Raw genomic sequence first — 24,083 nt, 5'->3', positions numbered from 1 at the left:
AGGAAGTTAAAAGCACTTAAAATACTTTACTATTTATCTAAATTTTCAGAGAACAAAGTTCAATTGTAGAATTGACTGTATTAAGATAACAGGTTAAATAAAGACAGAATTTTTAAAGAATATGTTTTTGCTACCAGGATAATAAATCTAAAGTCCCACAAAAACAGAGTAAGCTTTTCAGTGTAGTAAGAGTACATTTAAAAAGTGGTTTTTATAAAGTTAGTATTTATAAAGTGGATTTTATAACAAATCAGTATTTTTTTAAAGTTAGCACATTGCTAAAAATTCAGATACATCCCGTTTCACAATGTGCTAACTTTTACAGTAGGATTAATCGCATAAATGTGGACGTTTTCACCAAATCATGATTGCAGCCCCAGGAACTTTTATAGTGCACCATGTAAATGTGGATGACCCAACTGCAACCTCTGAACTTCTGCATTTACCTTGTGTTCATTCGGATTCCTGAAGGTGCTGCCAGCTTCACTGCAATAATGATGGCAAGTGCTGACAGTATGCCTATTATTAATATTATTATCATTATTTGCCTTTTATTATCGCAGCCAAATCCATAACTATTTCTAGTCTTTCCTTCCCCTAGGAAAAAGGTGCTTCCCCCTCCAGTAGGGGTACCATACACAACTAATGTGGAACTTCAGTCTCTCCCATTAAATCAAGAGTGAGTGACATGCACTTTTGCCATGTTTGTATGATGTATTACCTTATTTACTTTCATTAACTTCCTCCAAATAAATAAACTTTCAGGAATAAAAATTTATTTTGAAGTTCTTACCACTGACATGGTCCAACTGCGTATCTTTTCAACGTCCATCATGCAGTATTGCCAAGACACCAAGCTCTTCATGTTAATGTACAATTGATTCCACAGAGAAAGGATAGCTTCATAGTATTGATCAATTCTGAATTCAAAAGACATAAAAAGCACCATTTAATAATTAACAAAGCACCCAAAATTGTATTTGAAACTTAGCGTGACATATAAAGGAACAAGGATGGAGTTTCCTACTTGTTTGCAAGGTCAATTGCACCAGAATTTGGAGGTGGGATGAGAAGACAAACCGATGGAACCATCATTTCCATTCCCCCAGGTCCTATCACCCTCCACTTGCTGCGTTGGCTGTTGTCTAATAAAATGCATTCATCTCCCCGATGAACAACCCTCTAAAAGTTGTGAATCAAAGAGAATTACTATATTAGGATTATCACAAAATTAATTTTTAAAAATTACATTGCCTTAAAGTATCCACAAGGGAGTACATTTTATAAGTCCTAAGCATATTGGTTCCAATAAACCACAGGAAACAAAAACCATCCACACAGCACCAGCAACCTGGATTCCATTCCACTATTCGGCACTCTTCTGTGTGGAGTTTACACATTCTCTCAAGTCTGCGTAGTTTCCTCCGTGTGATCCACTTTTCTCCCACAGTCAAAAAGATATGCAGATTAGATGGATTGGACATGGTAAATTATCCAAAGTGTCCAGGAATGCGCAGGCTCGGTGGATTTGCCATGGCAGATAAAGAGTTATGGGAAATGGGTAGGCTATTCTTCGGTGGTTTGGTGCAGTCTCAATGGGATAAATGGCCTCTTGCTGCACTGTAGTGAGTCTATGATTTACCTATACCAAACACATTTGGTAAAAGGGTTCCTGGGAGATACTTTTAATTTGAATCTCAAATGATTCAATCGCTAACATAAAAAGGTCTAATGCAGTCTATTCACCTATTCAAAATTGCTGAATTTCAATCACTTGATAATTAAGATTGCATTAAAAATAGTCTTCAATTAAGTTTAATTACAATTGCTTATTCAAATTACTGGGCAATTCAAAATCCATAAGATATTGAATTGTACAGTACTTTTGTTTTATACGTACATGGGTATTGTACATTGCTGGCAAGGCCAACATTTATTGCTAACATAATTGCTCTTGAGTTGAGTAGCTGGCTAGACCACTTCAGAAGGCAGTTAATAGTCAACCATATTGCTGTGTAGACTCAAATGTTGGTATAAGTAGACCCAGGTAAGATTGGTAATGACCTTTCCTACAGGGAACCAGGTGGCTATTTATAACACATGGACAATGACTACATGGTTGCGATTAGACCAGTTTTCTAATTCCAGATGTTTACTGAATTCACATTTCACCATCTGCCATGGTTGGATTGGAACCCATGTCCCTCGAACATTAGTCTGGGACTCTGGATCACTAGTCCAGTGACATCACCACTGTGCCACCACCTCCCCATTAATGTAATCAAAAAAAGTAAAAACAAAACTACAGACATAACATAAAGCTTAAAAGAATGCATTTATAAATGAATGATACTGTTAGACAATTTGATAGCACAGCAAACAAACATATATGCCACTAACATCATAATGGACTTGATCCAACCGGAGCTTAAAAATGTGTTGCTGGAAAAGTACAGCAGGTCAGGCAGCATTCAAGGAGAAGGAGAATCAATGTTTTAGACATAAGCCCTTCTTCAGGATTCCTTGGATGCTACCTGACCTGCTGCGCTTTTCCAGCAACACATTTTTAAGCTCTGATCTCCAGCATCTGCAGTCCTCATTTTCTCCTAGTTGATCCAACCTGAGTTAGAGCAGTTTCAGCCTTGAACTGATACTAACTTCAGTATAAATGTGACCTCAAAATTTCATGAAAAAAAAGCCACAAAACTTCCCTGAGTTATGTCCAGTTCACACATTGGTTACTTAGTTATCGCATCCAAAAGGTTAATTATGTTGTTTGATTATTGCAAAGTCACCATATTTTCATGGTTAATTTTACACTTAAGTGAGTAAATATGGAAAGAATTCAAAAAGGAAATCAAGGTAAATTGAAAGATAACACCGAAATTGAACTTTTCTGGTATTGAGGAAAGATTTGAATAGTTTCAAGTTTAAGCTTAAAATTACACAACAAGAATTTCTCATTTTGACTGGACATTTTCCATTTAGACTCACAGAGTCATAAAGATGTATAGCATAGAAATTGGGTCCAATTGGTCCAATTCATCCACACTTTGCATAAAAAACTTGCCCCTTAGGTCACTTTTAAACTTTTCCCCCTCTCACCATAAACCTATGCCCTAGAGTTCTGGACTCCCTACACCCGAGGGAAAAGACCTTTTCTATTTACCCTATCTATGCCGCTCATGATCTTATAAACTTCCAAAAGGTCACCCCTCAACCTCCAATGATCTAGGGAAAACAGCCCCAGCTTATTCAACCTCTCCCTATAGCTCAAAACCTCCAACCCTGGCAACATTCTTATAAATTTGTTCATAGGAAGGAGACCAGAATTGCACACAATATTCCAAAAGTGGCCTAACCAATGTCCTGTAAAGCCACAACATGACCTCCCAACTCAAATACTCAATGTTCTGACCAATAAAGGAAAGCAAACCAAACACCTTCTTCACTATCCCATCTACCTGCGACTCCACTTTCAAGGAACTATGAACCTGCACTTCATGGTATTTTTGTTCAGCAACACACCCCAGGTCTTTATCATTAGGTGTACAAGTCCTGCTCTGATTTGCCTTTCCAAATGCAGCACCTCAAATTTATCTAAAGTAAACTCTATCTGCCACTCCTTGGCCCATTGGCCCATCTGATCAAGATCCCATTGTACTCTAAAGTAACCTGTCCACTACACCTCCAATTTTGGAGTCATCTGTCAATTTACTAACCATATCTCTTATGTATACATCCAAATCATTCATATAAATGATGAAAGACAGTGGACCCAACACCAAATCCTTGTGGCACCCCACGAGTCACAGACCTCCAGTCTAAAATGCAACCCTCCACCACCGCTCAGTCTTCTACCTTTGAACCAGTTCTATATCCAAGTGGCTAGTTCTCCCTGTATTCCATGAGATCTAACCTTACTAACCAGTCTACCATGAAGAACCTTATCGAAAGCCTTACATAAGTCCATAAAGATTACATCCACCACTCTGCCCTCATCAATTCTCTTGGTTACTTCTTCAAAAAAACTTAAATCAAGTTAGTGAGACATGATTTCCCACACACAAAGCCATGTTGACAATCCCTATCAGTCCTTGCCTTTCCAAATACATGTAAATCCTGTCCTTCAGATTTCCCTTCAACAACTTGTCCACCACCAATGTCAGGCTCACTGGTCTATAGCTCCCTGGTTTTTCCTTACCACCTTTCTTAAATAGTGATACCACTAGCTAACCTCCAGTCTTCCGGCTCCTCACCTGTGACTATCGATGATACAAATATCTCAGCAAGGGGCCCAGAAATCACTTCCCTAACTTCCCATAGAGTTCTAAGGTACATCTGATCAAGTCCTAGGAATTTATCCACCTTTATGCATTTTAAGACGTCCAGCACCACCTCCTCTGTATTGTTCCAATGGCTTATGTTAACCGCGTAAATCAAATACATTTCCTCAAAGTTACAATAAAGCATTGTCATTTAATTTATTACAAATATAATCCACTAGTCAGTACCTCATCACTTAAAAACAGAAATCCCACTGTGCAATGGTTGTTTTCAAGATTTCGAAACTGACTGAACTGACAGGGCCATTTAGGAAAATGCTCAGCAGAAACTGTACCTGATCCTGTTTGTAGTCACAAAGAGCCTTGAGAACGATTTGGTTTGAAGTTCGCTGATCAGCACTAATCAGGGGATTGCGTGGTTTCAACTGTACTATTTTCTTGGATTTGTTTACCAAGTTTGACACCTGTCTTTTATATTCATGGATTTTTTCTTTATCCTTCTGCCAAATTAAAACAAAGAAAACATGTATCATAAACAAAAAGCAAAGTGAAGAGAAGAAATAGGTCACAGATGATCACATACTCTTGAAAACGTACCACTGCATTACAGCAAAGTGTTGAGCAGTTATATAGTTGAATACTGGCTAATGTCTCATGTTAGAACATTCCAGAAAGCACGTGAACAAAAGTAACAACCCACAAGGTTAAGTGCTTTGATTTCTCTAATTCCCTCCTCCAACAAACACCACCATTCAAACTGAGCCATGACAAAGTTGCCGTTTGTTAATAATAACATGCAACAAATCAGATACAGGCCAGTGCCTTAGCAGAGGTGCCCAGAGGTAATTTATTAAAAATAGTAACCTGTTGGAACATGTTATGTAACACCTCCAAAGCAGATGGGACTCGAGCCCAACTTTCTGACCAAGAACATTATCACCATGCCACAAGATCCTTGGATCACGAAAGAGAAGTTAAGGAAGGCACTAATGAGATTGCAGCTGTACATTTCAGCATCAACCTTCCCTATTTATAATTGCTCTTGAACAACAGGGATCAAAGACACTATTCTCCTTGGAATGCCTGTGCAACACTGAAGTGGAGGGGAGTTAAGAAGGGGGGGGGGGGGGGGGGGCGTGGGGATCATACATGGCAAAGTAGGTATCTAGCCCTTTATACCTGGAGAACAGGCACTCCACAAGGCAAACTGCAGGAATGTTAGGCCTAATGCTTAATTGTCAGATCTTTAAGAAACCTAACCAATGTCATAATCTGGCAAACATTACACATCCAAAAAAAAAAAAGTCTTCATTTTGAAAATCATATTGAATACCTCGGATTCTGTGATCATCTTCTCCAGTTGTGGCAGTGATGTTGATCTATCACAAACAAATTTCTTCCTTAGGGAATCCTGCATTTTCTTCAATGAATTTTCAGTTGCTTGAGCATCCTCAAAAAACTATAAAATGAAGGTAGCATGTGAGTCACTGAACTATTAGCATGAACAGAATCATGATTAATTTGTTGCAGTTGATCACCTAACCATTTATATCCTCGACTTGGCCCCCACCTAAATGCCATAGTTGGACTGATTGAGGGTGCAGAAGTATGTAAGAGGAAAAGAAATGCTGAAAAGAATGATTTCCTTTGGAGGGTGAGGCTTCTGAGTTAATAAACAGAAAGGGCAGAGACATAATGAATATTTTCACAGTGGAGGGCACAGGTACAATTGCAACAGTGACAGGTAATGCAGAGGTTATGTCAAAGGAGGAACGTAGAACAATCAACATCACTAGGGAAAAAGTACTGAGCAAACTATCAGGATGGAAGGCAGACAAGTTCCAAAGCCTGATGGCCTACATTCTCAGGTCTTAAAGGAAGTGGCAACAGGAAAATGGATACACTGATTATAAGATATCTAAATTCTCTGGATAGCGGAAAAGTTTCAGTGGATTGGTACAATACTAATATAATGCTCTTATTCAAAAAAGAGGGCAACAGTACATAGGAAACAGTAGACCAGTTAATTTAACATCTGTCATTAGATATAGTTAAAATCCAATATTAAGGGATATGACCCATCTGGTTGCATCAACTGGGGTCATAACACATCGTAAAGCATGGATTATAATATCTCTACAACTATCCAGACTGATAGGATACTGAAAAGGAAAAATATAGTTAGCTTCTGAAGCAGTTTATATAAGACTAGTATGTTGTCACTGTCTGGAAGGCCCATAGAAGGCTAAGAGGTTCAACAAGAATGTAGCTAGTACCTAATATGGAATTAAAAAGTGATGTCAGTAAATTCAAAACGTATACGTAGCATAACTACAACTGGCCAGTGTGATGTTTTTATACAAATCTCAGTGGAATTGGCCATGGATCATGTATTTACTGCATGAACAGTCTGTGCAGGCTCTCAATTGGATGACTGCGATAATACATTAGTAGGTATTGTAATCGTTGCAAATGAAGCATAAAGCCTTTGCTTGCAATTGAATAAGTGAGGTCATGTTTCAGCTTGGCTGAGACATCTTGTCCTTGCATACATCTGAATGAAGTAATTTGAGGCTTGTCTGATTACTGCAGGTACGGGAGGGTGGTACATATTTAAATTAAATCAATTGATCTGCAGAATTATATAGCATACCTGGAAATAGTTGGAATTTTCTTTGAGATGAACTTCAATGCACTTTGTAAGCTGGAGAATCCAACTCCACTGTGTCTGCAGAGTATCAATGTAGGCCTGCAATTTTATAAAAAGTGCACAGATTTTTCAATCAATATATAAAGCAGATTGTTATTTAATAACGTGGGTAATTTTTGACAACAAAAATTATTCTTATACAAGCTCAGTTATCAATATCATTTTAGGTCCTGGTGCCCTGTCATTTGGAAAAAAGCCTAGCAGATGATCCATCATATGTATATATGATCAGATGTGAGAACTTTAAAAAAATTCCAAAGCTGTATGAACTGAAGATTAGTCTATCCAACCCATTCCCCAAGTTGATCCCCCTTTTTAATTCCAATTCTTGTTTTTATTAAAATATTCAGCATTTGGTGCTTTGTCTCTGTAGGGTTAAGCATGGAAAAATCAAAACTCTACTTCTTCAAAAACAAATGAGGCTACTTTTTAAAACAAAAAACTATGCAGGCACTGCCAGAATGCAAATCTAATACTTCTGCGTGAGAGAACAGAAATGTCTAGTAAGAATGTAAATTGACAATTTGCAAGGATGCAATTACATTAATTATAGATGCTAGTATATTTTTCCATTGTATTGCAAATGGAAATACTAAAATGGGTTGACAATAGCAGCGACTCTGTTAAAATGCAAGCTGAAGTATTGCAATTAAAACTGTTTTAAATACTAAGTATTAATTTTTTTTATCCACACATGCTGACTTTAAAAAAAATCATGTCCCCATTGAAACAGGATTTAAGGCAGAATTGGATGGCAAGTTTTGTTTTAAACTTCTAGGCTTTTAATATGTTAAAATAAATGTGATCAAGATAGGAAATGAATACAGGGAAAGTCTTCGCTAGATATCAAACAATGCAATTTCTATTCCACAAATGCTACCAATGAAGAATTCAGCAATTAACAACAATGATCTCCGTTGCACTTTTGCATCAATCAATTGCCTCCTGTGACATGAGGCATTACTTTAAACACGTTCTTAAGTAGCAAACAAGTCTGATATAAGCATCATACCTGATCAAAGGTTTGGAGCAATTATCACTAACATCTCATACAAATACCTCGGTAATGAACAGTGACAGAAAAACAGCACGTTCTATTTGGGGGGAGAGAGAGGGAGAGAGAGAGAGAGAGAGAGAGAGAGAGAGAGAGAAAAAAGGGGGCAAGATTACCTGGACTCCAACCATTAACACTGTTTCTCTTCCTACATATGCTGCCAGGCGTGCTGAGTTTCTCCAACACTTCCTGTTTTTGTTTCAGTTTTCCAGCACCTTCAATTCTTTGTATTATTTTAGAAATTGTGATCATGCTTCAAATTTTTGAGCTGGGTTGGCTGTAGCAGTCACTTCCCCATCTTTAAACTTAATCGTAAACTTGACTATACTTATTCAAGATTCACACTGCTTCTAAATAATTGATTATCCAGGCACCCCCACCTCAATCTTGTCAGCTGCGGGATGATTATTTGCTATTAGCTGGTCACCATCTTGTTTGAGTCTGTTTAACTGCTTTTCCTTTTCTTCCAACTTGCTCATCATCATCTAACAAAAGCAAGTAAAATTTAAATGATTAAACACAAGGTGCTGGTAAGTAAAGCAGTAAGCAGTCACTTGTTAGTACAAAACGCCAATATTGCCGAAGCTTTCCGTTTGGTTCTTATTAGGCCAAACGCAAGAATGCCAAATTTTCAATGATCACAACAATTTACACAGAGCAATAGGATAACAGAGCAGTTGTGTTATCAAGTCAACCCTGTCTGAGGCAGTGCTTTGCAGAATGCAACAGAACTACAGGTTCCCCTGGGTAATTCAAAACAAAGATCCAAGGCGTGAATATCTCCCTTTTATTTTCAGAGAAAATAGGGATACATTCACTGACCAAATATGTTTTAAAATAGAGAGGACCATTCTTACTATCTAGGCTACAAGGACATTTACAGGTACAATGTGTATAATGCTTGAAGCTCATCAAGTTATCATTTCAAGACAGTTTAGCTTCACCACCATATTCTGTTTTCTTTCAGTGTTCCAGCTCGAGATTCAGTAGTCATTTTTTTAAAAAAAGGAAGTCAATTTGCTTTCCATAATTTCCTTTTTTTACAATTAAGAGTAGTTTACTGTATGATATTCATAATTATGCATTTATTACCAAAGGTTAATTATACAGGATGCAAGCACAACAAAACTCCATGTAGAAAACAAAACAATAAAGCTGAAATATTCCCTCTCCACATCCAATTTTCCCTTACCAAGCAATGTTTCATGCAGGAAGTCAGAGTTTCCAAAGTTAACCAAAAGATATAATGATTGGTACCCATTAATTATTCAAAAATATGGAAAATTTTGACTGAACATGTGAAGCTTTTGCCAACTATTTTGGTGGATTAAAATTTCAAATTTGAAAGCATTAAATTTGCCAATAATTTGAAATTTCACTCACTTTAGAAATTTGAGGAAAGAGGCTGAGAAGACAGAGTACAGGGACAGAAGTAGTAATGTGGTCTGCATAGTCATGTGTGTTTGTTTTTGTTCAAATTTGGTTTGGTAAAGCAAGCCAATTATCAAGTGTCAGTCATCTTTTAAAAGTGCTTGGTATTAACTCACATGCATAATTCTGAAATTAACACGAAGATTTCTTTCCAGCTGTGTCCAGTTATCAGAAGGATATTATTATGCTGGAGAGGGTTCAGAAGAGATTTACCAGGATGTTGCGAGTATGGAAGGTTTGAGTTATAAAGAAAGGCCGGATTGACTCGGACTTTTTTTTCACAGGAGCATTCGAAGGTTTGGAGATGTGACCTGATATGAGTTTATAAAATAGTGAGGGGTATAGTTAGGGCTAATTGTAATTGTCTTTTCCCTAGGATGGGGGATTTCAAGATGAGGGGACACATTTTTTAAGGTGACAGGAGAGAGATTTTAAAAAGCCACGAGGAGCAATTTTTGTTAACATTGAGGGTGGTTCATATATGGACTGAACTTCCTGAGGAAGTGGTGGATGTCCGTACAATTACACCATTTAAAAGACATTTGGATAAGTACATTAATAGGAAACATCTGGAGGGATATCGGCCAGGAGCAGTTAGGTGGGATTAGTTTAATTTGGGATTAATTTGGCATGGACTGGTTGGACTGAAGGGTCTGTATCTACACTATGACTCTGTTAATAGTCTCACCTCACCCAATCCTATTAGTTAAATTACTGGGAGGTTAGAAGCAACGGCTATGAAACACAGGGAACCAATTTGCAATTCTATCTTGTAACTGTAAAGTGCAGCTTTTGTGAGTTTTGTGGTATTCTGAAATATATGAACTTACAGAGAAAGCTTCTTGCTTTTCAGCAATTCTTGTATTTTTATCACTCCAATCATGAACAAGTTCTTCTTCTTCACGGTCATTGATCCACATTATTTCATTTGAAGTTGCTGAAATGATATTCTGGAGTTTTCTCAGTTGTTCAAGTCTCTCTGTGGAAGCTTTCTATTGAGGTACACAAACATAAAACTAAGACTCATTACTTGCTCAACTAAAATACCAAATTCGAAAAAAAAATCTGATTTTATCTTTGTGAAGGCTTTCTGCTCACCAACATACTGTCGTATTCATTTTGCAATGCTTGCATGTGTTCCCTGCTGCTTTCAGAGAAGTTGCCTTGCTACATGAGGAAGACAAAGTAATCAGTATTTCTGAATGCACAATTAGTTTCTGATTTACACATCTATCAGAAAAAAAAGGCATTGGCAATTGCCGTGCAATCCAGATATTGCAATTAATTTAGCAAATTTGCATAAACAAACACTTCTCTAGTTAAGCATTTCCAGCAGCAATCAAGTCTCTTGTGATACTCAATTCCCCATTCAGGAGCAATTAGTAACTTAAATGAAACCTGTTTTCTATCACATCTGCCAACCAGTCCTCTATCCATGTCTGCACACCACCCCCAATCCGTTATGCTTGATTTTTACATGCTAACTTCATTTCTGGGATCTCCTTGAAAAACTTCCAAAAGTCCAAGAAAATCACATCAACCAGCTCCATCTTACCAATTCCACTAATTACTCCTCAATAAATTCAATTAGATTTGTTGAACATGATTTCCCTTTTTTAAAATCAATGCTAACTAGGCTTGAGATTGAAGATGCAAAATCGATGGCATGTATCCAGCTCAAGGCTGCACCAAAAGTCCAGCAGCTCAATAAAAAAATGGTGTCTAGTTATAATATTTGCAGTGAGTAACAGATTCCTGGTGCACATAAGAATAAGGAAGGCCCACATATTGACAAACAGTGGTCCCTTTATAGACTGCGAATTAGGACACAGTGGAATTGTAAATTGAGTTTGAAAATGAATGGCAAAATGTATTCTTGACCTCAGCAATTTATGTTGATTTTACTTCCAGTGCAAAGGAATCCTATTTGAGCAGCACATCAATTGCCTTGTAGTAGTTTGAGGGAAGAGACACTTTAAAGCACAAAAGTACAGCTATGTGAATAAAAATGGATTTTGGAGTACATTAGAATATTTATGATATGCACACAATTTTTTATTGACCAGTTAATGCTAAGTGCCCATTCATTTTTTTTTACTGTAAAATACATTGCTGAAAATAAGCCGCTTTCATATCTATTTATAAGAATTTTCTCCCAAAGCGTGAATAGAAGCTCAAAGAAAACTGTAAAAATTACCAACGGAGGGCAGCATGCCATTTAGCATCTATAACCTTGAAAAGTTAAGACAGTTTTATAGGAATAGTCATCTTGAAAACCTATTGGTGACCAGCAGTAAAACTTTAGTAACGGCTATAACAAAATTCCAGTCTTCACAACCCTGCAAATAAAATTTCCAAGATATTGCTTTTGCTAAGGTAGTGATTCTCATAACAACATAATGCGCTTCAGAAATTAACACACAGACCACTTGCAGCAAGTCATCTCCTTGACTGTAACCATCAACTGCACATCTTTGCTGTCTGCTCAGAATTGTCTTAGCCTAGGGGTACTGCTAGAATCAAGGTCTAGCTTCTTTCCCTCTTCTAATGCAAAATAAAAGCTGTACTTTGTGATGTGGTAATAAATACATGACAACTCCACTCCTGGTTAAGAAATTGCACTGTCCTTAATGGAACAATCCCACATGACTCATAGCAAGGCACTTCTTGGGCCTGTAAATCTCAACAAAACATGAACTACATTGGAGTAAAACGTTGTGCTGTTGTCAAGTACACCATTTCTTAGGCTCGATTTTAAAACATGTTCCTCTCATTCACTTCAGTGTTCTTCATACACACTTCCCACACAAGCTTAATACTTCTAAACACAGTTTCTAACTACACATCATGCTCCTTTTCAAACGCTGAAAATTATAACTGATTGGAGCTTCAAGTACTGTTCATCTAACAAAACAAAAACTCCTCCATCAAAACACAGGCCACGAATTTCTGATTCTGTACTTGCCACAGAAAGATCTTCAATCGATTCACTTTAAAAGAATTCAAATCCCAGTGCCCATGACAGGAGTGGAAAACCTCAGTCACTATACCTTTCTAATGTTGGAATATTTTAAATTCAAGACAGCTACTCAAAGTATAGTAATGGCATTCTTTTACATTTATCCTTTCATTTACAGTAACACAATTTACTTATTTATACAAAATACTTAACAATTACTTTGTTTAATTACCTGTTCCATTCTAGCTTTATCTATTTTCCAGCGAAAGTCTTCGAGGTTCCTATGGTAATTTTGTTGTTCATTTATCTGACGCTCTACTGAGGTTGCATCTACTCCCCAATCTTGCATGTCCATCAGACTCTGTTTGGAAAATGGAATACCACATTTTTGTAATATTGACATTTTATCCCCTTTTTTATTGTGATTTAAATGGCTTTAACTTTAAAGGAAATATGGTTGATATACTGCCTTAATATAAGACACATCAAAATGGCATCAAAACTAAAAACAAACAGGCACAGTTCCATCACATGGTTCACAAGATTCAGCGTAAAATGAACACCAATGATATTTTCTATATGTAATACACAGAGCTGAATAAACTCTCCTTTACCATCTAAGGACTATAGACAGATGCCTGCCCTTTAATCTTCCACTCAAGCCACTTTACATTGAGATGAGAACATGAATATGGCCCACCACCTCACAGTAAATGGTAACATATAATAACATTCTCATTATATTCACTTTGGGAAAATGTCTAATTTGTATCTAATCATAAAATCCTGACAGTGTAGAAACAGTCTATTCGGCACATCAAGTCCACATCAACCCTCTAAACAGCATCCCACCCAGTCCCACCCTATCCCTGTAACCCTGCATTTTCCATGGCTAACCTACCCAAAATGCAAATCCCTGAATGCTACGGGCAATTTAGCATGGCCAACCCACCTGACATGCACATTTTTGGACTGTGGGAGGAAACCAGAGCACCTGGAGGAAACCCACGCAGACATGGAGAGAATGTGCAAACTCTGTTGCCAGAGGGTGGAATTGAACCTGGATCCCTAGTGCTGTGAGGCAGCAGTGCTAACCACTGAGCCACCGTGTTGCCCAAAACTCTAACTGATCCAAACACCAACATCAGCTAATATCCATTCTAATATCTATTACGAATTATTCATCATCTTTGGTGCACATTTTAAATTAAATAGAGGGATCCATAGACAGATGTCTGTCCTTAAACCAGATAGCCACTGCAAAACATATCTAAATAGCCCAACAGACTAATATATACTGTGTTTTTTCAAAAGTTTTAAAAACACCTTAAGAATCATTGTGTAGATGGACTTAGCATAATAAGTACAAAGTGATAAAAGTTGATATTGCAGAAACATATAACATTATCATCTGCAATTCCATGGCAATCATACTTGGAGTAAGAGGATGATGAGGCTACATGCTTGAGAAGAAGGAAGCCAAGAATGGACAGCATATTGAACAAAGGGAGCATCCAACTTGTGAGTACAGGCACCAAACAGTTGACAAACCAAAGAGTTCCTTATCTAGGGTTTTCTTATCGGCATTGTATGAGTTCCCTATCCCTCAGCACATAAAGTGAGATTTGTCAACTATTGGCACTTGACCTGCAGCTTTTGGATACAAGGACACAGCTGCAAGTGTGACAACTACTATAACTTGTTAATTCAAGAGGGGTCAGGTAATAGTCAACAAGCAACAGTTAAAATGTGGGCAGGAATACACTAAAAGGGTACAAGGGAGCAACAGAGAAATCAATAATTTTTTTAGCGTGAAATCCTACAAGAGCAGTGTACTTATGTCAATGTGGCAATTAAGGTCTCATTTGGAAATACAAGTCCAATGGTGTTGATTACCATTGAAGTTAATTATTTTATTCTGCACATCAATGCACATTATGCAGGAAGCAGCTGCAATTCTTTTGTTCTCAGACTACCTGCGATACTTGAAACATAATCATAGCAACATGACCAAGAATGATTAACGACACCTCTCTGTCAATCAAGGACAAAAGCTGTAAACAATGATCTATTGAGTGCTATTTGATTAATAATTGAGGTTCTACAGACATTTCAATGTGATAATGTTTGGCAATGCCAGAGTCCCTCAAGTTGTCACTCAAACATTTCCATCTTTGGGTTGAGGAAGTGGAGTAAGGAATGATATGAGGGAAATCTTATAAAGGATAAAGTGAATGAGTCAGTTATTGGTCATAATACATGGAGAATAACGGTAGGAGAACTCTATCTCTTCTTCAACCAAGACGAGTATCTTCCACTCAAGCCACTTGGTATCGAGATGAGGACTTGAATATGGCCCATCATCTTATAATAAATAATTGCATATCTTCAGATGTTCCCATTATATTCACTTTGGAAAAAAAAAATGTCCAATTTGTACCTAATTGATGTAAACACAAATATCATATAGTTATAACATAACTATAACATTTATTATGATTTATTCATTATTTTCTGTGCAATTTTTAAAAATAAACTTACAATTTAGGGGATTAGTAGTATAATGCAAGGACAGAAAACTGTGAAAAGAAATACTAATTTAAAACCTTGAATACAAAAATGCTAATTCCCCTTTTCATTATTGTGTAAGTATTTCAAAATGTTTTAATGCTGCAATTAGACTTACCTTCTGCTGATGTAACCAACTGAACAGCTCTTTAGTTGATCTTGAGAGCCCTTCATCCCAGGATCTTTTGGATCTCTGGGACCTTAATGTCCTGGTGCGGTCAACCATTCGTTCAGTGATTGCTTTTGAAATGGCACGCATTTGATTACGATGGAAATTCACACTGCACAGAGTTTTGAAGATAGTGAATACTAATCAGTAAATAGCTGAAGAGGACACCAACAAATTATCATACTGATCCTCCACTCTTAGTTTTTAAATTGCATTATCTATATCAATCTTATGTGGATTAAACTATTCCAGCAATTTTGTGGATTCAAATTTTCATCTTTGCTTTCTAGGTGTAAAACGTTATGAAGCAGTAAAGGGGCTTTGGTATAGGATGATAACATGTTGATAAGAGAGATTGCCTGGCAGGGCCAAGCAAAGAGAGGATTGAGGATAACTTAATTACACATCCTCCTAAAGAACTCAACTGATATTTCTTTTAAATCTCACTCATCTCCACGTTGTCCAGTTACTACACTGTCACCAAGATGAGATCATAAATTTAAATTATGCTCTTGTTCAACTGTAGCAGGAGCCTCAGCTGATTTGAAAATTTATGCAAGATATCACTAGGCATTATCTCAGGCTGATAAGTAGATTTTACTTTATCTAAACTAGTTTTCTATTCTCATTAAGTGAGGGGAGTTAAAATTGGCCCCAAACAGGGCAACAACAGATAGTCATGTTATCACAATGCAGATCAACTTCCAACACTAGAAAAACTAAATAAACAACAATGTGGCCCAGTTTATTTTCTGTTAACCCTGCTTATTGTTGGATTTCCATAATTACTTTGATTTGAAACTAATTTGTGATTACGTCAGTAATTTGAGGTCATCCAACATCGTCCTGTCCTGGCAACTAAATTTAATAGTAAGTTCAATTAGAAAAAGCTGAGCATGCAATGGAAATAAAATGTGAAGTAAATCTCCACCCAGCAGCTTTTTGAGTTGGAATTTTTAAACTTTGTCCTACCAACCAACGTTTGATAAGTTGTATCACAGTCTGACAGATTGGATCTCTCCTACAATGATTGCCTTATCTTAAACAGACTGTCAGAGGGATGGAGTAAGATTGTTAGAATACCAGTAAACATTCTAACAATATGATGTAGCAGCATAACAAGATACAGAACTGAGATAATTAGTGTTAATTCAAAACTAAATATTGGACCCTGGCTAAAGAGAATCCTTTTTAAAAGGTTCACGTCCATGATCTTTCTTATACTCTGTACAGTTAAATCTGTTCAAAGTTTGTGCGAAGATTTGTAGCTCGGGTGCTCGTTGCTGTGGTTCTGTTCGCCGAGCTGAAGTTTTTGTTGTAAACGTTTCGTCCCCTGGCTAGGCGACATCATCAGTGCTTGGGAGCCTCCTGCGAAGCGCTTCTTTGATGTTTCCTCCAGTGTTTATAGTGGTCTGTCCCTGCCGCTTCCGGTTGTCAGTTTCAGCTGTCCGCTGTAGTGGTTGGTATATTGGGTCCAGGTCGATGTGTTTGTTGATGGAGTTTGTGGATGAATGCCATGACTCTAGGAATTCCCTGGCTGTTCTCTGCCTGGCTTGCCCTATGATAGTAGTGTTGTCCCAGTCGAATTCATGTTGCTTGTTGTCTGCGTGTGTGGCTACTAAGGATAGCTGGTCGTGTCGTTTCGTGGCTAGTTGATGCAGACAAGCAACATGAATTCGACTGGGACAAAATTACTATCATAGGGCAAGCCAGACAGAACAGCCAGGGAATTCCTAGAGGCATGGCATTCATCCACAAACTCCATCAACAAACACATCGACCGGGACCCAATATACCAACCACTACAGCGGACAGCTGAAACTGACAACCGGAAGCGGCAGGGACAGACCACTATAAACACCGGAGGAAACATCATAGAAGCGCTTCGCAGGAGGCTCCCAAGCACTGATGATGTCGCCTAGCCAGGGGACGAAACGTTTGCAACAAATATTTCCAGCTCGGCAAACAGAACCACAGCAAATCTGTCTTGGGCTGTAAAACTGTCCTGATATTGTGTATCAATCATTATGACCTCAAAGTCTATTTGGGTTCTATCACGACAGCATTCATTATTGGGCAAAAGGTTTATGAAGAAATAGCTTTCAAAATTTCAAAGTTTTATCATTCAGATTCATTATTGAGCTATTTACGATAATAAAGGTGGTTACTTAAGGTATAAAAGATGCTAAAAGAAATTGATGAAGCAGACAGAAAAGATGTTTCCACTTGTGGGGCAATTTAGGATAAAACCTCAAAAGTTTTAGGTCATAGAGTGGCTGATTTAAACAGAAACGAGGACAATTTACTTCTCTCAAAAGGGTCGAGAGTCTGTGGAAGTCACTATGCTATACTGTGGTGGACACGGGGACACAAGCAACAGTTTGAAGAGTTGTGGGGAATGAGCAGGAAAGTGGAGTTGATGCCAGGATGAGATAAACCATGATGATGTTAAATGACAGAGCAGGCTCCAGGGGCTGCACCTAGTTCTTATATTGATAGAAATAGCCCATTGGATAACAACCATTAACAGTAATGGCAAAAAGGGATAAAGAAAGTAGGGTAGGGACAGAGAGAGGAGGACCAACAAGGAGATCGGAACTAGTTTATTTATTAAAAACATAGTATGCATTGAAATCTTTCCAGTGCAATTTTTCTTTTAATACTAATAAATCATCTAATTATAATGTAGGATTTGTTTCACAAAATGAAGTACGTCAAAGGTCATCTTCCTAAAGTTATAGCATAACATTTTCTCTTCCTGTTGCTTGGCATTCACTTAACTATCAGTATTTTGTTTCATTACAGTGTGTTGGGCTACTGAAGTTTGTGCTAAATCAAACACCTACACTCTGACTTGTCACATTTTGAAACAGTGTACAGGTATCCCCCGCTTTTCGAAAATTTGTTTTACGCCACTTGGCTTTTATGAAAGACCTACATTGGTACCTTTTTTGCTAAACAAAAGCAATCCAAAGAGGATTTTTGCTTTTACAAAAAATGGCAAAATTTTTCCAATATAAATTAATGCTTCTTTGTTTTACGCCATTTTGGTTTACAAAATGTTTCATAGGAATGTTCTGCTTTGGGAAAGCGGGGGATATCTATATCAGTTTTTTTAAAGACAGTGTATTAAAGGATCATTTTATTTCAATCAATGCAAAATAAATTACTTCTTTTGAACCTCAAACTTTAAAGTCTTCAATATATTTTTTGCATAGTGAAAGGGGTTTCCTGTCTCATTGCCCAAAACGTTGGTGGATGGACAATGTGGCTTTACTTGCATAAGGATTAGATTTCCATGCCCCTTTTGGGGGAAACTCCTGCCTTAGAATGCTGCTGGCCAATTGGAGGTGTAATAATTGTTAGCCCAGTCATACCAGTTTCTCGTTCTTAAAATGGGAGACAGGTCAGGAATGAGCAGTTAACACACACGCTGTATTTTACAAACTATCATCCCCTTCCATCACCTTCAAAACAGCCTGCGAGAGATCGTAAAATTCTACATAATAAGTCCCAAATTTTGCTTTGTCTAGACAACGTTTTCTGTTATACATCACAAGATTTTTGTGAACATTTTAACAGGTTTGGAATGACACATAATCGAGCAAGAGCTCCACCATGATCAGTGAATAGTGGAGTAGGGCATAAGGCTGCAAACAGCACATCCTTGTGTGACTGAACAAGATTTCCAGTATATTTCAGTTTTTAACTCAAAGCAGTTTTCCTTACCTTTTTTGGATTGATTCATAAGGTTTCCCACTGCGTTTTAAATCATTAGCATAGCCTTCAATTATAGCTAGTTGCTCCCCAGCCACTTTCAACAATTCATCAATTTCTATTCTGTGTCTTCCATGCAGCCCAACATCAAAAGCATCCAAATCCTGTAAATGAAATAGCGTGAGAAAGAAAATTGAACTTCTGAAAGTTTTAACCAAGGAAAATTCTACTCCACTGCAACATAACTCAAACAGATCTCTCATTCTTCTGAACAGTTCATAAAACATGGCCCAGAAATTCCAATCAGCCAAGTGAAGTAGAATACTGCATGCAATTCTGGTTTCCTTCCGATCGACAAGATGTTGTGAAACTTGAAAGGGTTCAGAAGGAATTTACAAGGATGTTGCCAGGGTTAGAGGCTTTGAACTATAGGGAGAGGTTGAATAGGCTAGGGCTGTTTTCCCTGGAGTGTCGGAGGCTGAGGGGTGACCCTTCTCCAGCAACACATTTCCATCTCTGATCTCCAGCATCTGCAGACCTCATTTTCTCTTTAGAGGCTTTGAGCTATAGGGAGAGGTTGAATAGGCTAGGGCTATTTTCCCTGGAGTGTCGGAGGCTGAGGGGTGACCTTATAGAGGTTTATAAAATCATGAGGGGCATGGATAGGGTAAACAGACAAAGTCTTATTCCTGGGGTAGTGGAGTCCAGAACTAGAAGTCATAGATTTAGGGTAAGAGGGGAAAGATATAAAAGGGACCTAAGGGGCAACATTTTCACGCAGAGGGTGGTGTGTGTATGGAATGAGCTGCCAGAGAAAGTGGTGGAGGCTAGTACAATTGCAACATTTAAAAGGCATCTAGGTGGGTGTATGAATAGGAAGGGTTTGGAGGGATATGGGCCGGGCGCTGGCAGATGGGACTAGATTAGGTTGGGATTTCTGGTCAGCATGGACAAGTTGGACCGAAGGGTCTGTTTCCGTGCTGTACATCTCTATGACTCTAAGTCTATCTTTTAATTGGATCTCCCTTTGTTAATATGGTATGTGTGGTGTGGGTGGGTGTAATGTTTGCACATAGAGAATTAGAGTCCAACTTAACAGTTTAACAGCAGGTTTTGTGGATAACTATTAAGCTCTAGTCAGTCAGAGCCCTCCAAAATCTCTAACTCTCTACCTGGAGTTGGGGACGTTTTTGGTGGTTTCTAAACACATGTCAATTCCCCAAGGAAATTTCAATTTCCACTGAGTCAGCCCTGTGGGGATCTCCAGGTGGTCCTAATGCATAACTCCAATTCACACTCGTGCAACAACAATACGATCAATGGATTTTCTGGGCCAACACGTTATCATTTTGCAAATAATTATTTGAATATCTGAAGATGACATTTTACTGCTTCAGTTAAACTAGGAACTCAAACTAATGTTATTTAAACACATGATGTATTTTGTGCAGTTTTTAGATGTTGCACAAATTCTTGACTGTATCCTGAATTAGGGGAATACAAGAACACAAGAACTAGGAGCAGGAACAGCAGCAGACAATTCAGGCACTTGAACATGCTCCACCATTTAATATGATCATGGCTGACCTCATTTTAGCTTCAACTGTACCTTCATTAACACTTCATCCCATTACTAATTTTAAAAATCTGTCTTATTTTCCTTAACCGTATTCAATTTCCTGGCATCCACCACTCTTTTGGACAGTGAATTCTACAGTTCGCAACCCTTTGAGAGAAGTCATTTCTCATTTCCATTTTAAATCTGCTACCCCTTATACTAAAACTATGATGTCTCATTTTAGAACATCCCACATAAGGAAACATCCTGTCTGTAACTACTTTGTCAATCACCTTTTGGCATCTTATAACTCAAACAGATCTCTCATTCTTCTGAACTCCAGCACAGTATAGGCAGAAGCTGCTCAATCTCTCTTCATAAGAATGACTCATTTCTAGATGGTCCATTTACCTAACCTATCCTTATCTATTTATGAATTTCTTAATTCTTCATTGCAACTTCCTTGCCCATCTATGTTAGTGTCATATGCAAATTTGGTAATATTAGTTTCTGTAGTGGTTATAATGAGGTCAGTCAGGTGGACCTCATAGAATAGGAGTTTCCTAGTTAGGGCTGTTAATCTAGTCCACCAATCAGGGAGCCCTGGCTGACAGATATATAACAGGAGTGAAAAAGAAAAAGAAAAGGAAAAAAAAATAAAATAAAATAAAAAAAAATATATAACAGGAGTGTGAAGACCTCCTCGTGGGTCTGCTCCTGGGCCTGACCAAACTGGCCATTAACAGGTCCAGGCAGCGGGCCGTGGAGGGGGTCATTAGGGCCGACTGCCTGCCCCTCTTCCGCGGTTACGTTGGAGAAGGAGCACGCGGTGTCCACCAACACCCCGGAGTTGTTCAGGGAGAGGTGGGCGCCGCAGGGAGTGGAGTGCATCATTTCTCCCTCTAACTCTATTTTGATTTAGTCCCTACCCTCCCCTTCACTGTACACACACACACACCATGGGTGCTGGGGAAAAAAAAAATAAGCAAAAGAAGAAAAAAAAAGAAAAAGAAAAAAAAAACAGGAATGTCTTCACTGTGTCTCAAAAAAAAATAAACAAGAGGGGAAGAGGGCAAAAAAAAAATATATAAATAGGGATTGGAACAGGTCCAGGCACCGGCCAAAAAAAAATAACAGGAGTGCACTGGCCACTCGGGTGTTTTCCTATCTTCCTGGTGGTGGAAATTGAATAAAGATTTGTGCACCTTGTGTCTCTCACACCTACACACACACACACCATGGGTGCTGGGGAAAAATAAGCACTACCGCAGTTAGGCGGTAAAGAAAACAAAACAGAATTGTCTTCCGCGGTTACGAAAAAAAAATATAACAGGAGTGTTACAGGTTCTGTTTACTCCGAGAACTAGCTCCGAGGGAGCCAGTCAAGTGTAAAGTACTAAGCACATGTAGATAAGAGGGTGACGTAGTGATGGGATACCAGTCTTTGTAGAGTTATTCCACTTTCTACCTGTATATCCAAGTCATTAATGTAGGTGGTAAATAGTTGCAACCAAAGGACTGAATAATCTGGTACTCCACTACCTGTAGTTACATTTTACAAATCAAAAAAAGATTAATTTATCTTAACTTTATTTTCTGTTGGTTAGCCAATCCTCTATCCAAGCTAATAAATTACCCCTAACTCAATGTGATATTAACGTGTATATTGACCATTTGAGCAGCACCTTATCAAATACATCCCAGAAATACAGATATACTACCTTTACAACATCCCCTAATTCACCTTGTAAAACGAGCAAATTAGCCAAACATGATTTAGCCTTCATAATATCAAGGTCTCTGATGGACTGTGTTTTGACTATCCAAATGATCTGTTATTACTTCCATAATCCATTCAACAATTTCCCAATGGCTCATCAAACTAACTGGTCTATAGTTTCCCGCTTTATGCCTCCATCCATTTTTGAATAAGGACATTAGATTATTATTTCCCCATCCATTGCAACATTTCCTGCATGCAGAGAATTTTGGAATATTATAACCAATGGATCCAATATCTCTGCTGCCCCTTCCTTTAAGGCCCTAGGATGTGTGCCATCAGCCTGCGGACTTGTCTGCGTTCAACATCAAAAATTTGCTCAGTACTTTTTTCCCTAGTGATGATGGTTGTTCTAAGTTCCTCTTTCCATAATCTCTGCATTATCTGTTACTATTGGGATTGTAGTAGCATCCTCCATCGTAAAAAAAGTAACAAAATGTTGACTGTGTGACCCCAACATTTCTATGCTCTCTACTATCAACTCCCCTGATATCAGTCATTCACTGCAGCAAGGTGGCTCAGTAGAAGCCAAGAAAATGCAGTTTCAAGTGACTCTCAACGTTAGTCAAGTGAAGGGTAATAGTAACCTGGTGGGAGGCAACAACTGTAGGATTAAGTTCCATCTACCATGGTGGCTAATAATTGGCCTGGTTTATACTGTGTATTGCAAGGTTTGTGATTTTTATATATTTTAATATAATTTACTATAATTTAAAAATCATTGACATGCCTGGAAAAGAAAATGCTTAGTGGACAATCTATTCACTATTAACCAAATGTTGTGGTGTTCATGAACTTACATAAAATATGGTTGCTGTGTAACTCACTTTAATATGTTACTACCGTTAATATGATATAGAAATAGTGTTAAGATAATCTGAAATAGATAATGAAAACAAAGATATATTTTTGTTCTTTGGTGGATGCAGAAGTGTCAGATTCATATACATTTTAGGATAACATAATACAGAGTTTGGATCTTTGAACTATATCATATGTAAGTAGTTTGGTTTATTTGATTTTTTGTTCTGCAAAATAAACTTATGTTTTGTTGTTAAAACCAAATCTGCAGCATTGTGTACTTGTGCTTTAGTCAGAAATCACTTATTTGAAGAAGAAAATATAAACTATTAAGCCACAATTCATTCTGGGATCTGAACTGCCCAGTAATGGCAACAACTGGATCATAAGGATTACAAGCTTCAAATAACGGGTGCCCACGCCAGGCAGCAGCACCTCCATATCCTTGGTTCTTCGCAAGGATAACAAGCCCCATAAACAATGCCTGGGCTACTGTCCACCACCACCTCCCCCCAGTACTTCACTTGGGGTTTTGCGGAGTTTGCAACCTGAGCTTTGCTTATCAGCAAAATGAAAACAGAATGAGGGAATTATGATTATTCTCCAGGAGAAACGTACCTCACTTCAAGTGGTTATGCATCCAGCATTGTGGATCGAATGGACAATGAGCTAATTCTGTAAGATATGACCGAGAATAGGAATGAACTTGTATGGGAAAACCATCAGTTAAGGACTCACAGCAATGCTGTTGAGCGAGTCCTTTCCTTCGTTTGTTCTGTACCTTTTAGCAGTCCCTATAAAAGGACTGTTATGATCACTGCAGAACTGGAATAACTTGTCACAACAAACACAACACATACTCCATCTTTATTTGTTTTTACACATTTTATGTAACAGATACGTGAAGCAGGTGCAGAATCGTTCCTTATACTTTAAAATTGATCTAACACCATTTTGAGATGGCCATCAGAGATGCCACTAAACAGTAAAGATCAATAATGTGACTGTTGCGTAACTGACTACAGGCTAAAATAAATTTCATGCCCAAAC

General features: G+C 37.9%; 1 protein-coding gene across 4 annotated transcripts in view; it reads right to left on the bottom strand.

Annotated features, from left to right (window-relative positions):
- The window catches only part of LOC122549187 (desmoplakin-like), a 69,211-nt gene that overhangs the window by 35,657 nt on the left and 9,471 nt on the right, over positions 1 to 24,083 (bottom strand). For all 4 annotated transcript variants that reach the window (XM_043688576.1, XM_043688575.1, XM_043688579.1 and 1 more), the window contains 11 exons: positions 18,907 to 19,058; positions 15,127 to 15,289; positions 12,673 to 12,801; positions 10,580 to 10,648; positions 10,312 to 10,473; positions 8,431 to 8,535; positions 6,940 to 7,035; positions 5,620 to 5,745; positions 4,622 to 4,786; positions 1,028 to 1,182; positions 794 to 920 (listed from right to left, as the gene is read on the bottom strand). In XM_043688576.1, the coding sequence (XP_043544511.1) occupies positions 794 to 920; positions 1,028 to 1,182; positions 4,622 to 4,786; positions 5,620 to 5,745; positions 6,940 to 7,035; positions 8,431 to 8,535; positions 10,312 to 10,473; positions 10,580 to 10,648; positions 12,673 to 12,801; positions 15,127 to 15,289; positions 18,907 to 19,058 (1,449 nt within the window). The remainder of the gene's footprint in view (positions 1 to 793; positions 921 to 1,027; positions 1,183 to 4,621; positions 4,787 to 5,619; positions 5,746 to 6,939; positions 7,036 to 8,430; positions 8,536 to 10,311; positions 10,474 to 10,579; positions 10,649 to 12,672; positions 12,802 to 15,126; positions 15,290 to 18,906; positions 19,059 to 24,083) is intronic.

This window comes from Chiloscyllium plagiosum, chromosome 4, assembly GCF_004010195.1.
Source record: "Chiloscyllium plagiosum isolate BGI_BamShark_2017 chromosome 4, ASM401019v2, whole genome shotgun sequence".
NCBI classification, from domain to species: Eukaryota; Metazoa; Chordata; class Chondrichthyes; order Orectolobiformes; family Hemiscylliidae; genus Chiloscyllium; species Chiloscyllium plagiosum.
The sequence above is the reverse complement of the archived record's forward strand: the minus strand, read 5'-3'. Positions and strand labels throughout refer to the sequence as shown.